Source organism: Podarcis melisellensis (genome assembly GCF_964234715.1).
Source record: "Podarcis melisellensis genome assembly, chromosome: 14".
NCBI classification, from domain to species: domain Eukaryota; kingdom Metazoa; phylum Chordata; class Lepidosauria; order Squamata; family Lacertidae; genus Podarcis; species Podarcis melisellensis.
This window is the reverse complement of record NC_138546.1, coordinates 37,978,868-38,001,272: the sequence shown is the minus strand read 5'-3', so window position 1 is coordinate 38,001,272 and position 22,405 is coordinate 37,978,868. Positions and strand designations below refer to the sequence as shown.

Sequence of the window (22,405 nt, the reverse complement as noted above, 5' to 3'; positions counted from 1 at the left end):
GAGATGCTTTGCCTTGAATGAGGTCACTTTGGGCAGCTTTTGGCTGGAATTTACGTGCCCTGCTCTGCATATATTACTGCCATTGCTAGCGCTTCAGAATTTGTTCTAAACATTATCTGAAGTTGGTTTGGGTCCTGGCTCACCCGTCCACAAATACAACCTGACAAAACAGCGCCTGGGAACTGATACTGTTTTGTTCTGGAACTCAATGTCATTTAAAAAAAAAAAGGAAAAAGACATATCTGGAGTCTCCCTGGCTGAATGTGTAGGAAGACAGTGATGATGATGATGATGATAATAATAATAATAATAATAATAATAATAATAATAATAATAATAATAATATTTAAGTTCCCTAGCAATGGAGTTTACATCATCAATATAAGCCTGTATTTGAAATGCTTTGCCCCAGAGGATAGAGTCCCATGTTGCCTCTCCTTAACAAATTCATGATGCATGGGTTGAGATGAAAGATTTACAGATGAAGCTGTTCCTAAATTGTGAAACAGGGTACATCTTCTACAAGCTTGAGCTTCCAAGGCAGAAGAAGGGTAAGTCAGTGGAGTGCCAGCAGCACAGGATAGCAACTGGGACTTTAGCACCGAAGGCTCTCTCATCCCTTGAGTAATTCAGGCCCCTCCCTGAACATACTGCTTTTATTGAAAAATATGTCTCCAGCCATGGGTGTAGCCAGAGGAGTGCAGGGGGGGGCAGCTGCCCCCCTAAATAAATAAAGTAAATAAATAAATCAAAATATTTAACTGACCAATTGCATCACAGATTACTCAGTTCTGCCGCACCTAACATAAAGCCTGCCTCCCTCCCAAATAAATCCTTGTTGTTGTTTAGTTGTTTAGTCATGTCCGACTCTTCGTGACCCCATGGACCAGAGCATGCCAGGCCCTCCTGTCTTCCACTGCCTCCCACAGTTGGGTCAAACTCATGCTGGTGGCTTCGAGAACACTGTCCAACCATCTTGTCCTCTGTCGTCCCCTTCTCCTTGTAATACTATCTCTTTGCACTCTCACCACATATGTAGAAAGGTTCCTGCCCCATTGTTGCATCTCCAACAGACATCACTACAGTTTTTGTACATTTTTGCCAATCTGGCCGGGGTCAGGTACCATCTGTATTGCATTTTCATTACATTCTCTCTTAAATTATAGCATGCCGTAAATTTGATATCTCTTTTCCACAGCCATTCCCATTGGCTCATCATAATTGTTGTTGTTTAGTCGTGTCCGACTCTTCGTGACCCCATGGACCAGCGCACGCCAGGCACTCCTCTCTTCCACTGCCTCCTGCAGTTTGGTCAAGCTCATGTTGGTAGCTTCGAGAACACTGTCCAGCCATCTCGTCCTCTGTCATCCCCTTCTTCTTGTGCCCTCCATCTTTCCCAACATCAGGGTCTTTTCCAGGGAGTCTTCTCTTCTCATGAGGTGGCCAAAGTATTGGAGCCTCAGCTTCAGGATCTGTCCTTCCAGTGAGCACTCAGGGCTGATTTCCTTAAGAATGGAGAGGTTTGATCTTCTTGCAGTCCATGGGAGTCTCAAGAGTTTCCTCCAGCACCATAATTCAAAAGCATCAATTCTTCGGCGATCAGCCTTCTTTATGGTCCAGCTCTCACTTCCATACATCACTACTTATCTTAGCTACGCCCATTTCTCTAGCTCTTTTATTTTATGGAGATAAGGAACACAAAACATGGAGGTGGTATTCTACCCAACTGCACACTAATGCAATTAAATAAATGGAAGCATGAATTTATGATTTCGTTGTTCTGCAGTTATTCCCTGGTTCCCTTAGGCTGCTTTAAGTCCATTCTCAGGGTGACTTTTAGAGACTTGTGATCAGGGAGTCCACTTCCCCTTCTTATTAGAGCCCTCATTCCTTGACAGGTCCTGCGAAGACACCATTGCACTAAGCCATTATTGTACTGTTGGCCTGAGCAGTTAAGGTGTCTTAATATTTTCTATCTGTGTTATGATTATACCTGCACTAAAGTAACTTGCATTCATGAATGGAAGGGAAAACGCTGTGGCTACTTCTCTACTGCTTGGCTCTCCAAACCAGCAAGCAGCATTATCCTGACATGACCCCAGAGGAGCAGAGGACCAAGAGGGAAAACTGGGTAAAAGTTAAGAGGAAATCGTTTTCCTCACACCTTCACATCTCTACCTGAGCCATCCTCATCCAGCATGAATCATACGCTTCAGTTTCTCCAACATAAACATTCTGGCTATAGGTCTTAAGTGGAGTATAATTTTCCTTTTAAAACTGAAAATACATACTGAATAATAATAACCATTCATACCTGCAATTTCTCAGAGACTGTTTCACATTCTGTCATCAACTCTGGTATGATTTCACCCTGTTTCCGAAGATCCTCTATTTCCTAGAGAAAGTAACACAAAAAATATAAAGGTTACGAATTTCAACCAGATAATAAAACTTAAAAAAAAAAAAATCAGCATCAGCCATATACACATTACCCAGCCTTCAGAAATATATACAGGCATTCCCTGCCCCCCAATTTAGGCACATTTAATTCACATGCGACTGTGCATACAAACAGCCCCAGAAACCCAGAGGTTGGGGGGAGAGGCCTGCAAAGGCTTGACGAAGTCCTACTGTGTCTCCAGCTTGCAAGGAGACTCTCCCTGTAGCCTGAAGGGAGTGTCCTCTTTGGGCTCCTAGGAGGGTCTCCATGTGAGCCAGAGGCACAGTGGGGCTTTGTTCAGCCTCCCAGCTAACAGCTGATGCGCAGAAAAGCAGCAGCAATAGCTGCTGCGCTTTCCCACATAGCAGCTGGTAGCAGGAATGTCCGCTGTGCCTCCGGTTCACACAACCCAGAGAGGTAGAGGGGCTTAGCAGGGCTTTGCTGAGCACAGCCTCAACAAGTCTCTGGCTCACTGAGACCCTCCCTCCCCAAAGAGGACGTCCTCTTCGGGTTCCGGGGAGGGTCTCCTCGCAAGCAAGAGGCACAGTAAGACTTTGTTGAGGCTGTTCAGGTCTCTCCGCCCACTTCTGGGCTTCTGGGGCTGCTCCCCATTTGCACTCGTTTTACGTATGTGTGCAAGGGGTCAGAGTGTAACCCCAGCATAAATGGGGAGTCGCCTGTATTTGAATATCAGGACTTTAAATGAAGTGGCCATATGAAATTAGCATTCAGGGGTGAAGGGTGGGAACCAATAAAAAAAAAAAAGTTTGCACTGCCAAAGGAAATGAGCCTTTTCAGTAGTGCCTACTGTCTGTAGAATGCTCTTCCAGGCAGGGAGATGTGTTTGGTGCCATCTTTGGCAGTTCTTAGGCACCAGGCTAAGACCTTTCTGTTTCCCCAAGTCATTAGTTAATTGGCCCTTATTATTTTATTTTTTTAAAAAAAATATTTTCTAAATATTTTTTAAAAATAAATCTTTATTAAACATTCAACACATATTTACACAACAATTCACCATGTTACAATTTATGCACATACACTACACGGAAAAAAAGAAAAATATAATGAAAAATAGAGAAGAAGAAAAAAGAATAAAGAAAGATAAAATAAGCTTCTGATTGTTCTCAAAAAACTGAATTTCATTTGCTATTTTTTACACAGTATCGTGTTATTGTACTGTACTTTGTTTCCTTAATTTCCTTCAGAGAAAAATTCTTTAGTTTATTGTCTATACATTGCAAGAATCATTCAAGGTCTGCCAGGAGATTTTTGCTATCATAGTAGTTTTTCAAGTATTTGTTTAATACTATCCATTCTTTATTCACCCTCTGTATTGAGTATCCTAACTCTCCCCGTCATTATTGCCAATTGGATGTATTCTGTCATTTTTACCTGCCATTCATTCTGACTTTGTAGGTGTAATTTCACTCTTCCATTTCACTGCGACCAGAATCCTGGCTGCAGATGTTGTTTACATAAAGAGTGGTCTTACTTCTTTATTGATTTCAGTTGACATTATCCCTAATAAGAAGGCCTCTGGTCTTTTTGTGAATGGGAATTTGAGTATCTTTTTAAATTCATTATATAAAATGTCCCAGAACTCTCTGATTTTTTCACATTCCCACCACATATGCATATATGAACCTCTCCCCTTTTTACATCTCCAACAAGTTTCTTATACATTTTGGCCAGTTTGCCAAAGGTGCCACCGACAGAGCATTTTCATAACATTTTCTCTTAGATTGTAACACGCTATAAACCTAATATCCTCCCTCCTTGATCCTTATTAACATACTGCTAGATGGGCATTTTATGTATTCTGTATTTTGCTTTCCCCCCTTTTCTTTTTAGCCCTGGAATAGCTTTTATGAGTTGTATTTTATTTTTGTCAAGTTGCTTTGAGATTTTTTTTATTGTAAAAAACGATAAAGGAAACAACACACCCCAATTCAGATATCATCACCAAACTATGATGTGCATGTGTAAACACTTCAACACATACTTCCTCCTTTACACTCTGTTTCGCTTCCTGATTTGCACTGTACAAAGTTTGTCCCTAAAGCAGTATTGGAAAACAGCATTTAAATAAGATTTCCAGTCCTGCTTTGGAAGCAAGCTATAGTTTGTGCAAAACCTAATTTATTGGATTTGGTTGTTATACGAAACTATAGGAACTGCAACCATCAAGGGGAACGAAGGAGCATGGGAACCCAAATCCTGTGTTGATGGTCAAAATTTGGCTAGGTCACCTGAACCATACCTCTTGGAATTAAGGGGGCAGCAATTTGGAATTGCTATGGCTGCAGAATGAACTCATTTTGTGTACAAATAGGGTCTGTTTGATTTTCGCCCTTAATGTTCCCTAATGGCTCGAGGTGATGCAAACAATATGTATGCCAAAGCTCTTTTCAGGGATGATACTGCTAACACTCTCAACAATCAGGCTTGTTAAAAGAGCCCCAAGCACAAGGAAATTGATTAGGGCGATGGATTTTGATGGATTTTAAGACATCTCCCAGGGACACGGGTGGTGCTGTGGGTTAAACCACAGAGCCTAGGACTTGACGATCAGAAGGTCGGCGGTTCGAATCCCCGTGACGGGGTGAGCTCCCGTTGTTTGGTCCCTGCTCCTGCCAACCTAGCAGTTGGAAAGCACGTCAAAGTGCAAGTAGATAAATAGGTACCACTCCGGCGGGAAGGTAAACAGCGTTTCCATGCGCTGCTATGGTTCGCCAGAAGCAACTTAGTCAAGCTGGCCACATGAACCGGAAGCTGTACGCCGGCTCCCTCAGCCAATAAAGCAAGATGAGCGCCGCAACTCCAGAGTCCAGAGCCGACTGGACCTAATGGTCAAGGGTCCCTTTACCTTTACCTTTAAGACATCTCCCAGCAGCTTTTCCCAAAGAAAAAATGTCATGCTTTCTAACCCTGGCCCTTTGCGCTGGTAACAGCATTCACAAAGAGCAGTATTTTGTAACTTTCAGTACTCCCACTCAGCCGGAAAATGGGCTCATTAATATTACAGACTTCTTTCTCACATGCTGTGGAGGGCTGCCCCAACTTCCAGGCTGTGTGCTCTTACACGAGCAGCCATAAAACAACCCAGATACAAGCTATTCTTGGCTTTGCAAGACAAGCCTAGTGTGCACTCTGCTCAGTGTGAAACTGCACGTAAGGAGCACCTTTGAAAACCTCATATTTAGAGGAACACCGGAAGGCCAAGGAAGAACGACAGAGCAGCAAGGCAGATGTAAATATTTTAAATTTTAATTGCAACTTGGAAACCTGGGCAAGCGGCAGCAGCAAGATGTACACCCCTCTACAGCATAGGAGAGTTGCCCCTTCCAAAAAGCTGGTCGTCGCTGTCCACTTAAGACAGTGAGGATAATGGGTTGAGGAAACTGGGGTCCTGGAATCAGTCCACACTCTTCCAAGCAGGTGGTGGGCACAAGTAGAACTCACAGCATTGACAGTCAGTGGTGTACACCAAAACTGCAGCAGCTTGGACCCTTGGGTGCTGGAGGTGGAGAATTCCCTCCCCCAGCAATTCCCATTTTTGCATGTTTTGCAAGATGTCTGTCCGAGGATGAATCACCCCTACTATTCTAAGCCAAAAGTCTTTGTCACTTAATCACTTGCTGTAGGTCTCTGTTTATTACTACCTCAATCCATTTCCCCCTTCCCACCTTGTGTAATATGAATTTTTATATGTAGGTGTAACTGTGTGTGTGTGTGTGTGTGTGTGTTGATAATTTAATGAAGAACAAAATAGCTTGGATTCTTGGGAGTCAGATAAATGCTTAGGGTTGTGATAAAATAAAATAAAAATGAGTTGGTGTGAGTGCAAAACGTTTTAACTTTCTAATATATGAATTATTCATTCTTGTGTTGCCACCCCCTACACCCCCCTTGTGCAGGGTCCAGGGGTGGCCCAGGATGTTTTGCCACTAGAGGCGAAAACCCTGAGTGTGATCCCCACCTCCTGCCCCTCTTCCCACTGCCGTGTACTTGCCCCCTCCTGCTCGATCCTGCTGCTGTGCTCCTCTACCCCAGGTGAACTCGAAGAGGGTGAGCAGGAGGAAGGCAGTGGCCCAGGAGCAAATAGAGGGGTTGCCACTTGAGCATGCTGCTGCAGCCACCAGGGTTGTGGAGGTGGAAAGCACTGAGAAGCAATGAGTGCCTGGCAGCGGCAAGAGCTGGGAGCCAACCACTGCCCAGCAGTGGCAAGAGGCAGAAGGTAGCAGCAGGGGCACCAGATCATAGCTGTCAACTTTTCCTTTTTTTTAAAGGGAAATCCCCTTATTCCGAATAGGATTCCTTGCAAGAAAAGGGAAAGTTGACAGCTATGCGCGGCCAGCTCCATCTGTGCAGGGGGGAAGTGTGATGGTGTGGGGAGTGGTGGCACTGCTGCTGGTGGAGAGGCGACGGGAGGTGCAACCCCAGCTATTAGCAGTGGCTTCTGCTCCCCCTCCTCTCAGGGTGATGCCCTCTCACAGCTTGCTTCAGACTGCTTCGTGGACTGCCTGCCTGTGTTGCAGGGTCTGGGCTGGTTTATAAGGTTGATGGGTGATCCTTAAGGTTTCGTGGTACCAAGCTGAACTGAACCCAGAAACTAATTGGGGGTTTTGTGTGTGTAAATTCCAAAAAGGGACACGGGTGGCGCTGTGGGTTAAACCACAGAACCTAGGACTTGCTGATCAGAAGGTCGGCAGTTCGAATCCCCGCGACGGGGTGAGCTCCCGTTGCTCGGTCCCTGCTCCTGCCCACCTAGCAGTTTGAAAGCACGTCAAAGTGCAAGTAGATAAATAGGTACCGCTCTGGCGGGAAGGTAAACGGCATTTCCGTGCGCTGCTCTGGTTCGCCAGAAGCAGCTTAGTCATGCTGGTCACATGACCCGGAAGCTGTACGCCGGCTCCCTCAGCCAATAAAGCGAGATGAGCGCCCCAACCCCAGGGTCAGCTGCGACTGGACCTAATGGCCAGGGGTCCCTTTACCTTTTACCTTTAAATTCCAAAACTAAACTCTATGTGTGTCTCTGCCTCGGCCCCATCAAGCCACCTTAATCCCTTATTCCAGTTCAATGAATATATGCATGCTACAACAAGAAGGTGTGTGTGTGTGTGTGTGTGTGTGTGTGTGTGTTTTGAGCTGTGTCACCATTATCCTAAGATGTCAATCTTCCTTCCAGCTGCAGCTGCTGAAAGCAGGAAGAGGCGGGTGGGGAAACAAGAAGGAATAGATCTGAGACAGCCCCAACAAGTTTTCCAGACACCTGTTAATTCAGTACAATGCACTTGTCTGTCAGGGACTAGGAGTCAGGTTCCTCTTCTGCAGGTGAGGAAGAGTCGAGGACTCTGAACAAGAAGAGGAAGGGCACACAGGGAAAGCCTCAGAAGCACTGCTTCCCAATGAGCCTGTATGGCCAGAGCCTCTCTGGTCTGAGGATGCGGCACTGTATCAGAGTTCTGGATTCCTAGAGTACAGGACAAGCACTGCTCTGCCTTAAAACCTGCTCTGCCCTCATCAAGCCTGAGCCTCGCCTTACCTTCATCCAGTCAGAACCTTGTCCTGCATCCAGCATGAACATCACCTTGCCTTGACTTGTCCCTAGCATGAGCCATGCCTTGTGTCCAGCCTAGGCCTTGTTTCAGCACAGAAAAGGGTCGTATCTTTTAGTACTGCTCTATTCTGCCTTGGTCAAGCTGCACCTGGAGTAAGGTAAAGGTAAAGGACCCCTGGATGGTTAAGTCCAGTCAAAGGTGACTATGGGCTTGCGCCGCTCATCTCGCTTTCAGGCCGAGGGAGCCGGCGTTCGTCCACAGACAGCTTTCCAGGTCATGTGGCCAGCAGGACTAAAACAACTTCTGGCACAACGGAACACCGTGGCGGAAACTAGAGAGCACAGAAACAGCATTTACCTTCCCACTGCAGTGGTACCTATTTATCTACTTGCACTGGTGTGCTTTGGAACTGCTAGGTTGGCGGGAGCTGGGACAGAGCAACGGGAGCTCACCTTGTTGCGGGGATTCAAACCGCCAAGCTTCTAATCGGCAAGCCCAAGAGGTTTAGACCACAGTGCCACCCGCGTCCCTGCTCTATTCTGCCTTGGTCAAGCCACACCTGGAATACTGTGTCTAGTTCTGGGCACCACAGTTTAAGGACTGTAGAGCTGGAAGGGACCACAAGGGTCATCTAGCCTATGAAGATGAAGAAGAAGAGTTTGGATTTGATATCCTGCTTTATCACTACCTGAAGGAGTCTCAAAGTGGCTAACATTGTCCTTTCCCTTCCTCCCCCACAGCAAACACTCTGTGAGGTGAGTGGGGCTGAGAGACCTCAGAGAATTGTGACTAGCCCAAGGTCACCCAGCAGCTGCATGTAGAGGAGCGGAGACGCGAACCCGGTTCCCCAGATTACAAGTCCACCGCTCTTAACCACTACACCACACTGGCTCTCTATGCGCTACCAACTGATCCAGGATATTGACAAGGGGAAACATATGCAGAGGAAGGCGGCCAAGATGATAAAGTGGCTGGAAACCAAGCCTTATGAGGAACAGTTGAGGGAGTTGGGTATGTTTAGAAGAGAAGACTGAGAGGTGAAAGGATAGCCACCTTCAAACATCTAAAGGGCTGTCACATGGAAGATGGGGGAAGCTTGTTTTCTCCTGTTCCGGAGGGCAGGACCCGAACCAGTGGATTAAAATTACCAGGAAGGTGATTCCAACTAAACTTTAGGAAGAACTTTCTGATTGTAAGAGTTACTTGACAGTGGAACAAACTGCCTCAGAAAGTGGTCAACTCTTCTTCATAGGAGGTTTTGAAGCAGCAGTTGGATGGCCATCTGTCAGGGATTCCTTAGGCGTGATCCCTGTGTTGCAGGGGGTTGGACTAGATGGCCCTTGGAATCTCTTCTAACTCTACAATTCTATGCTCCTTTTGTTTTGTCCCTTGTATTGAGCAGATGGAGTTGAAACCAAGCAGGAAATTTTGGTATAGACTTAATACAACGCGCAACAGCTTTCAAGAGATCTATATAAACGTCTTCCAACACTGGGTAGCTGTAGGATTGGAATAGCTTGACAACTCTGTGAGGTAGGTTAGGCTGAGAGGCCAGTGACTGCCCCAAGATCACCCAGTGAGCTTCAAGGCCAAGTGGTGATTTGGTCTCCCGGGTCCCTAGTTTGACACTCTAATCCAGGGGTCCCCAAACTAAGGCCTGCGGGCCAGATAAGGCCCAAGGGACTTGTTTATCCAGCCCGTGGTGACCCTCGCCGCCTGCTTTTACCGGTGCTGCACTGCGTGGCTTCCCATTTCCAGGTCGAAGGAGCACTGGAAATAGCTTGGGCGCATGCGCAAGCGTTATTTGCACATGCGAAAGCGTTATTTCCGGTGCACATCTGGGTCGGAGGAGGCCCGTGCACATGCGCACAAGCTATTTCCGGTGTTCCTCCGACCCAGAAGTGCACCGGAAATAGCGTGTTCTCACATGTATGGGCACGCGCTCTCCTGCCCTCCACACGATTGGCACTGGAGACACCGGCTCGAGGCGCGGTAAGTTTGCTGACCCCTGCTCTAATCGCTGTATCACACTGTGGCTCTGGTTTCCTCTGCATAGAAGAAAAACACCTTCCTCACACATTTCTCGAAGGACAAATCCCCAGGGTTCTTTGGAGGAAGCTTGCAGTATACACGTACCTTAAGAAGGGTACCAACCATCACTTCTACCTGCCCCTGTGGGTTATCTAACCCTCCCAGCTCCCCCAGGAGGGCTCAGTTTGCTCACTTAGAAAAGAAAAACCATTCTATCCAACTTAAAATTTTGTCCAGCTTTTGTTACTACATTAAAATAGAACACCAAAAAAAAATAAAAATAAGAATAAGGTCCCAAGGTAAAACAGACAGAGCACAAAAGCCTAATGTTTTGCTAGGAACCCATGGTATTTTCAGGAGCATCAGTCATGTCGTTGTGCCCAAAGCCTCCAGGGCTTGCTCAGCTTCTAAAGCAATCTGCATTAGGGTTTTTTATGTTGTTGTTTTACAAGTACTGTGGAAGCGGATTGATTCCCCAAAGATGTTGTGGCTGCATGTCCGCAGCTTTAAGCACTTCATTACCATTCTTTGTTTTACATACCAGCTCCTTGTCTTGCAGCTCTGTTTCCAATTCCTGGAGACGCCTGCTCAGCTGCGCATTTCGTTCTCTCTCCTTATCTATTTCATTGCACTGCTCTTCCAGTTCGTCAATCTTAAAGAAAGGTTGAAAGGAGCCAGTCTGAGTTCCCAATCCACTACAAATACTTATCATTTGCTTTTCACGTTTTTAAATAATGGAAACGTTGCAGGAAAATGAGGAGATAGCAGCCGGTTGCTGAAGGGGCTGGGGAAGGCCTAGAGCAGAGTTTTTACCAAACTTGGGTCTCCAGCTGTTTTTTTGGACTGCAGTTCCCATCATCCCTGACCTGATAGCTAGGGATGATGAGAGTTGTAATCCAAAAACAGCTAGAGACTGATTTAAAGCACTTGTTTGTTAAGGGTTGCTAGAAATTGTAACTCTGAGGGATAAACTACAATACCCAGAATTCTTTGAGGGAAACAGTGTTCTTCGGATGTGCTTTAGAGGGAGAAGCAACTACAGCAAAAAGGCTTGTGTATAGGTCAGCTTATGAAGCCAAGATGCAATCATCCAAATGCAGTCAGTGTGTTCAAGGTGCAGGTCCTTATGAAGTAAAAAAGAACTCATCTCTGCATTGTTCTCCCAGCACTGTGCAAAGCTTTCCCCACAAATCAAGTTCAGCGTTGTGGGATTCTTGCTACAAGTAGCATTGGTGGAAACCAAAAAACCCTGCTGTCAATAAACTTCTGACAGGAGTGTGTGGGTCAATTAAAAGCTTTTGAAATATCGCATCATATGATTTAGTGGCAGTGCACACTACTATTCCTGGACTGCTCCAAAGTTTACACCTTTTTGTTATTCTCCCCTGACACTTACATCCAGTACATCTAATATTGGGCAGAGCAGTTTTTAGGAGACAGGAATGATTGTGCCTTGACCTCTCTCCCTCCAGCAATTTTTGGACTATCCCAGGGCAACTCAGCACAGCTAGGAATGCATGAAGCGGCACCAGGATTTTTATATTGGCTAAAATGCATTTTAAGTTCTCAACTTTTATTTTTGCAAGTTGCCAATGCATTACATAAGTGAAATAAACGGATCTACCTCCAAGGTTTGTTACGGACCAGGATCCATAGGCTAGCTATTAAGTATAGATACTAAAATATTCATCCCAGAGTAAGAACCAATTTATTTGTTACCACAAATGCTTAAGACCCCTATTCTTCTCACAGAGCTATACAGTGGACCGTCCGCAACCCAAAAAGTCTGTGGGCAGAGGCACCACTTCTGCGCATGCGCATGGCACGACTGAGTGCTTCTGCCCATGCGCGTGTGTGGCGAAACCTGGAAGTATACACTTCTGGGTTTGCCCCGTTCGTAACCCGGAAGTTACGTATCCAGAGTGGTACATAACTAGAGGGTCCACTGTAGTTCCCTGAATGGTTTAACAATAAATCTCTCTTCCCAAGGAACCCTCAGAACCTTGCAGTTCTTGTCCATTACTCGAATTCAGAGATGGTGGCTCTCGGGTCCATGGGCCCTTCCTTTGGAAGTGCCCCCTCCTCAAGTCACACCCCAGACTAGCTGCTGCTGCTGCTGCAACATCTGAGCTCTCCTCTTCTGGAGCCTTCACCCTGCCTGGAGCTGTCCAGGGTACCACTGAAGCTTTGCCTCTGTAAATTGCCCAAACCATCATTCAAAAGAGAAGGTTTCTCAAAAGGAAATGCAGCCCTCAGGGTTGGAGAAGTTTCCTCACCCCTCATCTAATCGTTACAGCACACTGGCATGTTTTCTGACTAATAAAATTAGTAAAGCATCCAATACCTTGCTCCTAAGTTGATCATTCTCATCTTTGCAAATGGAAAACTGTTTCTTCCAGTGTTCTATGCTGGCTGCAGATTCTTGGAGTGCAGAAGTCAGTCTGGCATTGCTCTCCCTAAGACTGTGCAGTTCCGTTTCCCATTTCTTTACATTGGAGGAGCTAAAAGAAAGAGGTGGGGTGGAGAATCACACAAACATTGGAGATTTCTCTATAGTTTTTTCTATAGACCAGATAAGAGGCACTCATTATGCAGGATATAAAATACCTCAGAACTGGGAGGGGGAAGTAGTTTGAAATATACATAATCCTGATTAACAGGGATGGATTTAGCATTTTTTAAGATTAATCACACACACATATTCCAGCCCCCCCTCTCTCTCTCACACACACACACACAAAATCATTCAAGTTTACTACAATACAACAACTCTGTTCATTGTATAATACCTTCGTATTTGGTTAATATTACTCATATTCATATTTATTGTTACAGCAGGTCAAATAAAAAAACTTTTTACCTCATGAATTTTGTGCCTTATTATGCTAATCTTCTACAAACCTATTCCAGTTGTGCAAAAAACCTAATTTCTTTGGCTCCCTTCTTGCACCCTTATATAACTCGTAAGCTCTGTCATTATGAAATATCCATATTTTCTCAGTTCCCACTCTCACCTTATAAGTTTATAGCCATTTGCTATATCCAGCCTTCCAAGCATATTCCCAAACTGCAAATGTAACTTGATTACTCAAACCCTTGCAACATTTATTTTGGGCAGTCGTGGAACCAGGGAGTTTCCTAAAGAGAAAACACGTACCATTTTGGCTGCTTTCACCCGGGCAATTTACTGGAATGGTCACACTTTGCACACCTACTTTGTGGCGGCAGGGTGCTAGAGTAAATGGCCCTATGCTCTTCTTTTGTTCTTAATGCTAGAAAATCTCTCTCATGGAAGTCTTTTGTTCTTAATACTAGAAAATCTCTCTCATGGAAGGCTGACTGTTAAACACCTCTCTCGTCAATATCATAAATACATCTGAGGGCGTAACAGTGTCCAAGAACAGTATCAGTATTGTTTTAAATCCTTCAAGCAGGACAAATACATGTGGCGTGGCGAAACTTCTCTGATCCTCTTTAAACAGCATAAAGGTATAAAGCCTCTTAGCGAAACAAAACAAGGCACACAAAGTGACCCTAAAGCTTCTCTCTGTCTCTCTCTCATGCACAGAGCACTATTTGTATTGCTCTAGTATTGGTGGATCACAATAGACCTCCTACTTATTTGATTTTGGCTTCCAACAAGTTTGCCCATGTTTGGGTGGGCCTGTGTTTAAAAGGGCAGGGGAGGAGATTGCCACATGGGGAACCTCCAGATGTTCCCAGCTCCCAACTCGCATCAGTCTCAGCAAGGATGGGCAGTGGCCAGGGATTGTGGGAACTGGAGCTCAACAACACTGCACACCACTGTAGGGAATGCTTAAGTCAGAGCATGGAGTTGAAAGGAGCATGGGCTGGAAGCGGCCGCTGAGACAACATAACACCGGTCCTGAAAGACCTACATTGACTCCCAGTACGTTTCCAGGCACAATTCAAAGTGTTGGTACTGACCTTTAAAGCCCTAAACGGCCTCGGCCCAGTATAGCTGAAGGAGCGTCTCCACTGCCATCGTTCTGCCCGGACACTGAGGTCCAGCGCCGAAGGCCTTCTGGTGGTTCCCTCACTGCGAGAAGCCAAGTTACAGAGAACCAGGCAGAGGGCCTTCTTAGTAGTGGCACCCGTCCTGTGGAAAGCCCTCCCACCAGATATCAAAGAGAAAAACAACTACAGTGGTGCCTCGCAAGACGAAAAGAATCCGTTCCGCGAGTCTCTTTGTCTTGCGGTTTTTTCGTCTTGTGAAGCAAGCCCATTAGCGGCTTAGCGGATTAGTGCTATTAGCAGCTTAGTGGGCTTAGTGGATCAGCTGATAAGCGGCTTAGCGGATCAGCTGATGAGCGGCTTAGCGGATCAGCTGATAAGCGGCTTAGCGGATCAGCTGATAAGCGGCTTAGCGGATCAGCTGTTAAGCGGCTTAGCGGCTTGGGGAAAAGGGGGGGGAGAGAAAAACCCCCACAGGAACTCACAAGACATTTTCGTCTTGCGAAGCAAGCCCATAGGAAATTCATTTTGCGAAGCACCTCCAAAACGGAAAACCCTTTCGTCTAGCGGGTTTTCCGTCTTGCGAGGCATTAGAAGACATCTGAAGGCAGCCCTGTTTAGGGAAGCTTTTAATGTTTGACAGACTACTGTATTTTAATATTTTGTTGGACGCCACCCAGAGTGGCTGGGGAAGAAATAAATAATAATAATAATAATAATAATAATAATAATAATAATAATGATGATGATGATGATGTGAGCCAGTGTGGTGTAGTGATTAGGGGATTGGGCTGGGACCTGGGAGACCAGGGTTCAAAGCTCCATACAGCCAAAAAGCTCTATGGTTGACCTTGGGCCTGTCATAGTCTCTCAGCCTAACCCATTTCATGGGGTTGCTGTGAGGATGAAACTGAGAGGAAGACAACCTCATGTGTCACCTCAAGCTCCTTGGAGGGAAAGTGGGATAACTGACAGTTGGGATGGTGGTGGGATTTTATTTTATTTTTCAGCTGACAATTTGAAAAACAAGAGGGTGGTAGTAGGTTTAAGAAGTTACTAGTTCTAACTGTGCATCACCCTAAGCTTCACTTTACTGTGAATTTGGTTTTTTATATGGTTCCTCCAAAAAACACTCCCTGTCAGGTTTATACCTTGGGTAACTGCTATGCTTAGAGGGCTTGGACACTTACCCTGATTACACTTACCCTGATTAACACAGTGCTGCTACCGCAGTAATAATGTGGCATGACTTTATCCCAACATGTTTGTAAGACATGCTTGTATTATGTGAATTGCAGAGCTAAGTTTATAACACGTCACAGTTACTGGTGTCCAGAACAGACCAATCCATTTAAGAAATAGGCAATATCATAATAAAAACCATATAAAAAAGCAAGATTTAAAAGAGCAGCCTGTTAAAAACATAATTTAATTAAAAATGGATTAAAACACAGCGAAGCAGGAAAAAACAATCAGCTCGGTAGGCCAAACACCTGTTTAAATAAAGAGGATTTTTGCCTTCTGGCAGGAGAATATCAACAAGAAAACTAGATGAGTTATCTCAGCAGGGAGTTTCAAAGTCAAATCAGAGCCCCCAACTCCCATAGGATAAAGTTAGCTCTCAACTCCTGCTTGCTATTTAACCACGCATTTAAAGCAAATGACTTCCCACAAAGAAACTTGGGAACTCTGTGTCGTTGAGGGTGTTGGGAATTGTAGTTCTGTGAGGGGAAACTACAGTCCCCATGATTCGGGGGGGGGGTGTTGTGCTTTAAATGTGGTGTGGATCTGCCCTAAGAAGTGGCCATTGGTGCTAATTGGGACAGACAGGATGGAAAGCAGGGAGGACCAACAGTAGCGGGAGCCAGAGCGCAGCCACTTCCCTGACTGTTTGTAAGTAGGCAGTGACTGGCTGAGGGCAGACTGAGGTTGTTTGGGCAGTGCTTCATCCACCCTAATAGCCCAGCCCCCACCGTTAGTACAAAAGAAGTACCGTATTTTTTGCTCTATAGGACTCACTTTCTCCCTCCTAAAAAGTAAGGGGAAATGTATGTGTGTCTTATGGAGCGAATGCAGGCTGCGCAGCTATCACAGAAGCCAGAACAGCAAGAGGGATTGCTGCTTTCACTGCGCAGCGATCCCTCTTGCTGTTCTGGCTTCTGAGATTCAGAATATTTTTTTTCTTGTTTTCCTCCTCCAAAAACTAGGTGTGTCTTGCGGTCTGGTGTGTCTTATAGAGCGAAAAATACGGTACTCTCCCACTAAAAAGCATGGGCACTTCTTTTGGCCTGGGAACGCAGTGACCAACAAATAGCCAACAATAATGTAAGTCATGAAAGCAGCTTCACCTCTGGGCTAAGGCAAGTTTCAGTTTGTCATTCTCTGTTTTCAGTTGTGCATCTGAGGGACCACCATGTGATGCCTTCTCATCGTCCGTTCCATTGACGCTGGACGCCCGAGTAGAACACGGAGTTTCGCGGCCTGATTCCTGCACAAGGCATTCCGCAAACCAAAAAAATTGTTACGATAAAGGCCTGCTGCTTCTCAACGTGCTACAAGATGGCGCAGAACCCCCGCGGGCGCCCCCACCATCTTCCAAGCGACCTAAAGGGAACACCTTCTGCAAGAAAGGATAGTCATTGTATTTCAGAGGGCGGGTCAACGCAATCGGATCACTTGGCAAAATTGTTCCTGGACTGTATCATCTCAGCTTTGAATGCTATTGGAAAATTCCCCGTGCGCAAAGATTTTCAAGCTAGGCTGGGAGATGGCTAGGCCCAAACTCTTCTCCTTAAGATGCAAAAATTTCTATTTCAGGGGCAGGCCGAAGGTAGATTTGGATCTACTGGTAGATTTCTAAGTGATTTGCAGTAGATTTCAAAATGTCTCTGCCTACCAATGCTTTAACAAGTTCAAGTAAAAATTGAAGTAAAAAAAAAAATCTATCATGGCTGGTCTTGTGTTAATTGCTTCTCTCTTAATATCAGTGTCCCTTGCTTGTCAAATGAGAGTACTAATTGGCTGACATATGTCTTCATTCAGCAATGTGGGCCAGTTTGAGAGGGTTGTGTTAGAAGCACTGATGCCTGGAAACTTACAGGTAGATTTGTATGCATTCCAGCGTGCAGGTAAAACTGGCTTCACCATTTTGTGACTGGCTCCTGCTTGGAGACCTTGACATTCTTGCAAAACAGAAAAAAAAGATCCTCACCTCTGAATTCTCCCTGCTATGAGTGCAAATGAAGGGAGTTCTGGAGATGCCTTTTTTAGGGATAGCGTGCCAAACGTGTGACTCCCTTTACCTAAGGTCAGAAGTCGTCAAGTCCAGGAACAGCTTCCTCAGCTCATCCATTGTATGTGGCATCTGCCATCAGCCTGGGCCATTAGGTCTCAAGCAAGTATGCAGATCCACCAAAAGCAATCGCCAAGAATCCTTTTTGTTGCTGCTGTTAAAATACTTTATTTCTTTGCTAACGCTCACCTGAAGCTGACCTTGGGTAGCATTTTCAACTGCTCTTCTCTTTCACAAAATCCATTTTCAAATCAACGAGACCACGTTCCCATATTTCACATTCAGAGAAATCACTTACTTGGGAATGATTGCTAGAAGTCTCTGTTTTTTCTTGAGACCGGTCTCTTGCCAGTCTAGCAGCTTCTTTCACCTCTTGAAATTTCTCGGCAAACTGAACATAAACACATAAGCAAAGTGTTACATTAGGACAGCCACAAATAACAGCTTACTCTAACTGATTTTAAATTAGCCTGAATGAATTATGAAGGTCCATAGAGCAGGCGTGTCCAGCTTTCAAGAGACTGAGATCCACTCACACTATAAAATAACTGGCAGTGATCTACCAAAGTTGTTGAGCTTTTATTTAATATATATATATATTTGGGATGGGGGTGGGGTTTCCACGATCTACCGAAATCTACAACATACCCCATGATCCACCAGTAGATCATGATCTACCTGTTGGACGTCCCTGGCATAGAGAAAAGGGAGCTTTAAGGTATTCCTCTGGGGCCATCCAAAACAATCAGAAATTGAGGTGGAGGGGTTCTAGTTTTGTTTCTATACAATGAGGTGCTGGTGGGGAACCTCAGGCTCTCCTATGAATTTTATGAATATAAAAATCAGGCTCTCCTATGAATGTTAATATATATATTTAATTTGCATGTTATTGGTATTCAGTTACAAATGAATTAAGATATAAAAAAGGAGGAACGAAAATATTCAGCAGCAACAACAAAGGGTACGCAAAAAGATATATAGCTGCAAGCTGCATAATTAAGATAACATTTAAATGTGGCCCTGAGATGATTGCAGAAAGCACACAATTAACATCTGGATGCTGAGAGCCTGAATCAGAGCTCCAGTTGTGTAACACTGCACACTGGCAAATCTCCTTTCCCCACAGATTAGCTGCAAACTTGGCTAATTCTGATATATAGAAGGTCAAAATTAGAGCCAAATCACACAGGATGCAAGATAATATATCTATATATCTATTTATTTGTTTCCTATACCATCCTTGTGTCTAGCTGGGAGCTCAGAGCAAGGTAAAGGGACCCCTGACCATTAGGTCCAGTCATGGCCGACTCTGGGGTTGCGGCGCTCATCTCGCTTTATTGGCCGATGGAGCCGGTGTACAGCTTCTGGGTCATGTGGCCAGCATGACTAAGCCGCTTCTGGCAAACCAGAGCAGTGCATGGAAACGCCGTTTACCTTCCCGCCGGAGCGGTACCTATTTATTTACTTGCACTTTGACGTGATTTCCAACTGCTAGGTTGACAGGAGCAGGGACCGAGCAATGGGAGCTCACCCCGTCGCAGGGATTCGAACCACTGACCTTCTGATCGGCAAGTCCTAGGCTCTGTGGTTTAACCCACATCGCCACCCGCGTCCTAATATATCTATATATCTATTTATTTGTTTCCTATACCATCCTGGGAGCTCAGAGCAATGTACTGCATCATTAAAATGCAGTCAATTCAAAAACACTGTATTAAAACTGATTCTAAAACTCTCCATACCTGCAATGCAACCTAATTTAGAACTGTCCTTCCCTCCCTTTCTCTTAACAGGTTGGAGGGGGGATGTCCACATTTGATTGATGCAACAATGCTGTGATAAGCTGTGGTTCATACTCCCCCTGAGCTATTTCCCTGATCTAAAGACCACTGCTCATTCAATCCTACAAGGGGAAAATTAAAGGTTCAAATAAGATGGGGAATAGAAGGGGAATCTCCTGCTCCCACCCCTGGGTGTGGTGTCCACTCCCAGTTCTGCTCTTGAAACGTCAATTTAATGAAAGAGAAATGTCTGTGATGGTTTGAGGCGAAGGCAGGAGTGACAGGTAATGACAAATAATCATTTGAGAGCACATTTGGGGTATGTGTGTATGTGAGGAAAGAGCCTTAATAAATTCTTGCAGCTGACCATGAATGTAATTTGGCTGTCAGCCTTACAGTAACCTCTGGCCTCAGACATCATAAAAATAATGGGTGTGAGGCTGTTAAATGTTGAAAATTTATTGCTTGGTTTAGGGAGCAACAAGAATACAGATCCATTATTGTCGTCCCATAGTAATCCAACAAGCCTAACTAATGCATGTCCTATTGTACAACTTACCTTAAGGTTGCACAATTCTCATTAAATAAAATAAGATAATATTATCCCTGCAATGCTTAGGGTCTCAGAATCCTGATCTGGATAAGGAATCCACCGCTTTTTAAAAATGCAAAACCAGACAGAATCACAGGTTTCCATCTTGCATAAGTCTTCCACAGATTTTGACATTTAGCCTGCATGAAATTTTTATGATTCTTGCTTTGTGTGGGATTTAATGATGAAAGCCAGCAGGGAAAGCTACAGCTTTAAGAAGATGAGCCTATATCAAAAACTGTTTGCAAAACCTTTGAACTTCATTGCAATCCCATGCAGGCACATTCATAAATGACACTGAAGTCCAATTAACAGTTATTGCCGCATCCTCCTTCTCATTCCTATGGACCAGCATGTCATTACTACTGTAATTTACTTCTTCCCAAATGGTAAACTAAGGCTCAATCAGAAGAATAATTTCTGACTTAGCTGGAGGGATCAACAGTGGTGGGCTTCTCTCTGTTTAAAAATATATAAATCTGGAAATTGCTGCTTTAATTAATTCACAGCAATCCACATTGACAAAAGTTTGTTATTTGTGCATTGTGGGGCATCTCTTTAAGTTACATCTACACCATGTATTTAAAATACCATTTTACCACCTTAACGGTCACGGCTTCCCCCAAAGAATTGTAGGAACTGTAGTTTACCCCTCACAGAGCTACAATTCCCAGCATAGTTACAAGCTATACTTCCCATGATTATTTGGGGAAAACCATGCACTCTGAATGCTATTTAAATGTATGGTGTGGCGCAATATAAATAATGGTGATAACAGCAGAGCACATCATCCTTACAAGTTTATCACAAATTTCTGGTGCTATTACACCATCACTACAGTTATTACTCTACCTATTTTTTGAAGTTATTTCACAGTTACTCTAGGACAGGGGTCGGCAACGTGTGGTCCATGGGCTGGATCCGGCCCATGAAGACGGTTTTACCGGCCCATGAGCCACCCCCAAACCAAGCCGCCCGCTCGGTGAGTCCCCTCTGCGCTATGCTAAACCAGCACAGTGCGGGGACTCGCTGAGCAGCACTGGAAATCACGTCTGTGCACGCAGATACCGGAAATCACTTCTGCGCATGCCCTGACACTGAAAATCGCTTCCAGGATCTCAAGCCAGGAGACCAGCTTGAGATACAAGAGACTGAACATACAAAGCATTTTCGGCATGAAAAGCATGTGCTCTGTCCCTGAGCTATGACTCCCTCCCCTTTGGCCATATATGTTTCCAGGGCAGCTTCAGACTCTTGCCGGAACACTGACACGGCCAACCCTATCATTAGGCCAAGATAAGCAGCTGCTTCAGATGGCAGGTGCTAAGGGGCAGGGAGTGGAGAGGAAGTACTGGGAGAATTGAACTGCACGTACCACACAACCTGCCCTTACAGCTCCATAGCTGGGAGTGGTGGCGATGGATGCTTTCCCATCAGCAGAGCTGGGAGTACAGCCATAGCTGTGCACTACTATATACATTTAAAGCAGCATACCAACATAAACAGCTGTGGCTTCCTGCAAAGAATCCTGGGAACCGTAGTTAAGTGCTGAGAGTTGTTAGGAAACCCCAGTTCCCCTGGCAGAGCTGCGATTTTCAGAGTGGTTTCACAAGAGCACCTCTTCCCAGAGAATTCTGGGAACTGTAGCTCTACAAGGGGAATAGGGTTCTACTAACAACTCTCAGCACACTTAAACTACAGTTCCCAGGATTCTTCATAGGAACCCATGATTGATAAAGTGCTAGAATAGTGCTGAAAATCTACAGTGTGGCCTAAGAACCAGAGAGGCATAGCAGAATGTTGGATTCGGACCTGGGTTCTAGGCAGCCTGTAATGCATCCTTTCCTTATAGATATTGAATTACAGAAAAAAGACCACTTCTCCTGAGCAAGTCAAAATAATTTAATAGAAGCAGAGAAGGTGCATTATGTCTGTGCATGCATTTGCTCTAGACTTCTGCTTTGTGCCTATTTTTTTATGGAGGTGGCATGGGGAATCTTTCAGAGAATTTCAGAAAGGGACCAGTCAAAGGAAAATGCAGAGGATTGAAAGAGTGTGAGCTGCAAGGTACCCATATGGTAAGCTTAGTCCAAGAGGAACAGAGAACGAACTGAGCAAAGGACTATTCTTTGGAACCTGGGAAAAGACTGGGAGGTTCACAGCTGACTGTTTAGTCTCTCACTCTGCCAATTTACATAGCCCTAAAATACAGTAGAAAACAACAACAACATTGGCCCCATTCATAAGCCACAATTAATGGTTTATGGTCAATGCTCTGATCTTCTCACCTTTGCTCTTCCCTACTCCTGCCTGGAGGAATGAAAGCATTATGCCTGGCTTAGCGCTATGTTCAAACTGGGGATCCCAGTCTGTCCAGCAACAAAACAAACCATGGTCTGCAGCCAAGGTTTGCTCTGGTTTGTTTGGATGAAATAAACCATGATCCCTGGTTTGGGCATAACACTAAGCCGGGGACCAGGGTTTCTTTCTCCCACACATTAGTGCAAAGCAGTGAGACAGGTGCATGCATGGTAAACCATTAAATATGGTTTGTTGTGAAGTGTGAACTAGGTCCTTGAGTTGCTTGGTCTTCAATTTGGGCTTCTTTAGGTTCTGTGACACACTTGCAGAGAAAGCAGTATTAGGCTAGAATCTCCACAGACTAAGCCAGTTGAAATTAAGTCCCATTGAACTCAGTGTACTTAATCATCATAACTTGGGTCCCATTAGGGA

The 22,405-nt window shown here is 44.9% G+C and overlaps 1 protein-coding gene and 1 long non-coding RNA gene across 2 annotated transcripts in view; both read right to left on the bottom strand.

The window, feature by feature from the left end:
- Nucleotides 1–22,405, bottom strand: part of LOC309356934 — a 177,115-nt gene that overhangs the window by 6,531 nt on the left and 148,179 nt on the right. The gene's annotated exons all lie outside the window — the stretch shown is intronic.
- HOMER2 (homer scaffold protein 2) overlaps nucleotides 1–22,405 on the bottom strand; it is an 81,231-nt gene that overhangs the window by 563 nt on the left and 58,263 nt on the right. Inside the window, exons 4-8 of the mRNA XM_081888710.1 lie at nucleotides 17,598–17,690; nucleotides 16,356–16,495; nucleotides 12,377–12,533; nucleotides 10,574–10,684; nucleotides 2,315–2,395 (exon numbers count right to left, since the gene is read on the bottom strand). Coding sequence (XP_081744836.1) covers nucleotides 2,315–2,395; nucleotides 10,574–10,684; nucleotides 12,377–12,533; nucleotides 16,356–16,495; nucleotides 17,598–17,690 — 582 coding nt within the window. The remainder of the gene's footprint in view (nucleotides 1–2,314; nucleotides 2,396–10,573; nucleotides 10,685–12,376; nucleotides 12,534–16,355; nucleotides 16,496–17,597; nucleotides 17,691–22,405) is intronic.